The 3,107-nt window shown below is 34.6% G+C and overlaps 1 protein-coding gene across 1 annotated transcript; it reads left to right on the top strand.

Annotated features, from left to right (window-relative positions):
• Positions 1–550: 550 nt before the first annotated feature.
• On the top strand, positions 551–2,503 carry LOC145102477 (S-adenosyl-L-methionine-dependent methyltransferases superfamily protein). The gene is made up of 7 exons (XM_079039874.1): positions 551–825; positions 937–1,129; positions 1,264–1,373; positions 1,656–1,734; positions 1,817–1,884; positions 2,119–2,185; positions 2,270–2,503. Exons 1-7 carry the CDS (start codon positions 601–603, stop codon positions 2,380–2,382), a joined length of 855 nt encoding a protein of 284 aa, XP_078896000.1. The 5' UTR covers positions 551–600; the 3' UTR covers positions 2,383–2,503.
• The last annotated feature ends 604 nt before the right edge of the window (positions 2,504–3,107 follow it).

Here is a 3,107-nt window from a genome sequence, read left to right as displayed (position 1 = left end):
TATATGGGTTTCTTAAAAAATAAATTGGTTGACCCGTCAACCCGTTTATATTTTTAATAAAAAATATATTTTATTTTTAAATATATTTATGTATCAAGTATTAATATTTAATAAGTATTATATAATATATATCATTGATTCATAGACCATTTGACTGTTTTAACATTTTGACTCGTAGTGGATGACCTAAGGTCGTAAGTCGTAACCTAACTCACAAACCCAAATCTGACTCATGAACCCGTTGACCTATGAACCCATATAAATAAATGGGTTGGCGGGTCATATATGGGTTTATCTTCCAAACCCGTCAACCCGTGACCTGCTAACCCGTGACTTGTATATTTGAATGGGTCGTGTTTGGGTTGGCATATTTTGACACGTCAACCCGCGACACGTGAACCCAAACCCAAACACGACACGATTGTCAGGCCTATTCATGAATAAGCCATGTTGAATATTCAAGATGGAAAGCTTCTAACAATTTTGGTTTTAATGTTTTTTTTTTTTTGGGTATAAATAAAAATAAAATAGAGATTTTTAAGCCTGTTCAAAGGATTTCATTATTCGAACTTCGTATACCGGATCTATTACGCCGCCTAGATGGTGCTATTGCGGAACAGAGTCTTCAATTTCCCTGTCTCCCTATCTTTGGGGACTTTCATCAAACACATTGAGCGCGCTTCGAATCTCAAACCAACGGTCACAACCAGAAGATTTGCATCGACAAAATCCTCAATCGTCAATGCCTCCCACTTCGACACCCTAAATCCTCTACAGAAACAACAAGTCCAGCTCTATATCGATGCTCTTCTCGATTGGAACCAGGTTAAACATGTCACCGTCTTTATAATTCTCGACTTAACTTTAGTATTCAGATTAAGCTTTTATACAAAGTGGTAATTGATAATTTTCTCTTTTTGGGTTACTGGTTTGTAGAAGATGAATCTTACTGCGGTTAAAGAGGCAAGTGATGTTATGGATAGACACATTGAGGATTCTCTTTCGATTATACCCCCAATTCAGAGCTCATATATTTCGCATTGTGAATCTTCATTTGAAAACCTCAATCTTGTAGACGTGGGAAGTGGCGCGGGACTTCCTGGATTGATATTAGCCATTGCTTGCCCTGGTAAACCACATCTCAAACTTTTCTTGATCTTCTTTGTGGGCTTACATAATGGATAAAAGGACGTATTCCATCAAATTTCAGCTCTCAACTTTTTCTTGATCTTCTTTGTGGGTAACATCTCTTTCATTCTCTAGGTTGGGAAGTGACACTTTTGGAGTCATTAAACAAGCGCTGCATTTTCCTAGAGCATGCAGTTGGCTTGATTGGTTTATCTAATGTGAAGATTATTAGAGGAAGAGCAGAGGTATTCTTTTCGGCAAATCAATCAAGCAATTCCGTTATCTGTGTTTTCTCATTTTCATGGAACTGATTGCTCTAACATGAAACAAGTTTACCATTTTCATTGAATTAGTACTTCCAATTTAGCAAATAGCAACAACCTCAAGCTCCTAACCTGTTCCTCAATTAGAAATGCACCTTTTAATCTTATGTTTTGTGCTTGTTTTTCACAAACTTGTGCTACATACAAGGACATGTTTGAATTCGTAAAATGGCGATAACATTGTAAATAATTTTAATAGGGCAGGATGTGGGACAAAATCAAGAATTTAGAGAGGTGTTTGATGTTGCTGTGGCAAGAGCTGTTGCAGAAATGAGGATATTAGGTACACTTAATACAACCACATATTCTAGAAATCTTTGAATTGTTCATGTAATTAAACCTCCTTTTGGTCTTTGTAAACCAAGCTGAATACTGTCTTCCCCTTGTTCGTGTTGGTGGCTTGTTTGTTGCTGCAAAAGGTCATGCTCCTCAGGTACATGTTTAATTTTATTTACTTCCTCTCTTATCATCTTTTGCTCTTTCTCTTCTGATATACATCCCTTGCTTCATGGTAAATAATATCTATTCGATGTTAGATTTATAACTAGAAGATTTGGTGATGAACAAACTTCCTGTTAGTAAATAGTTAATATGGAACTAAAATTGTTAAATGTCTATGAGCTCCTTTCTCAAATATTTAATAATATTTTTTTTGGTCAAACAATAGGAAGAAGTTGAAAGAGGCAAGAGAGCAATTTCTTTGATGGGCGCTTCCTTGTTACAAACATGCAATGGTATTTGACTTATATGTTTTGTGTCTCAATTCCTACTGATTCCTTTTAATATTAATATCAATATTCTGTGAGAAAACAAAACAGTGAATTCACACAGCCCATATGGACAAAGAACTGCAATCATATGTTTAAAACATCGGCCCACCCCCAACAAGTATCCACGAGAACCGGGTACACCAGCAAAGTCACCACTCTAACTCTAGTCTCTAGATATGTAATGTATCTCCTCTTTTTACTTTTTTCATTTCTATTTTGTAACATCTACAATATAATTCATTCCATTACAATCTTATATTAAGAGTAAATTCAAAATTTTCACATGCACTTAAAAGAGGTACTAACAACTTTGCAAAGAAACAAGCTTTACACCAACTTAAAAAACTGCAACTTTATGGGAAGAATGTTGTTGTTTTTTGGATTTATTGTGAGTGCAGATTGTATTTCTAAAAAGTGTCCGGTAGGAATTTCTAAGGAGAAGTCGTCGAAACTAGACAAAATTAGACGAAAGTGGTGTGCCTATGATAAAGATATTTTATTGTTAAAAATATGGGAGCGCTACTTGATTGGGTGTCAAATAATTCTCAAAAACTAGCACGCTTAATGAAAATAATTTGGAATTCCCTATTACTTATCTGCCAGCTGTCTTCCATCAAATAGAAAGTGTTTGTTTGGTAAAAATGTTCCCGGGTATAAGGTATTATTCACTAAGAAAGTAAGAAAAAAAAATTTGTACAAATCAATTCATATTAGGCCGTGTTTTATACCTATCACTAAGTGCGGATGTTACATTATCATCATACTTTCTACCACTAATCATGGGATATCTATTACATTATCATCATACTTTCTACCACTAATCATGGGATATCTATTACTAATACACCACTTCATCTTATTTTTTAATTAAATTTAATTCAAAAAT

This window comes from Lactuca serriola, chromosome 4 (genome assembly GCF_051521515.1).
Source record: "Lactuca serriola cultivar US96UC23 chromosome 4, Lser_US96UC23_V15, whole genome shotgun sequence".
Classification (NCBI taxonomy): domain Eukaryota; kingdom Viridiplantae; phylum Streptophyta; class Magnoliopsida; order Asterales; family Asteraceae; genus Lactuca; species Lactuca serriola.
Note: the sequence above shows the minus strand (reverse complement) of the source record. Positions and strands in the feature narration are given on the sequence as shown.

Excerpts from the sequence above, each read along its gene's own strand:
- LOC145102477 (XM_079039874.1), top strand. The coding sequence starts at position 601 with ATGGTGCTATTGCGGAACAGAGTCTTCAATTTCCCTGTCTCCCTATCT. Across the intron at positions 1,885-2,118 it reads CAAAAGGTCATGCTCCTCAG|GAAGAAGTTGAAAGAGGCAA; the intron begins GTACATGTTTAA and ends GTCAAACAATAG. Across the intron at positions 2,186-2,269 it reads CTTGTTACAAACATGCAATG|TGAATTCACACAGCCCATAT; the intron begins GTATTTGACTTA and ends AAAACAAAACAG.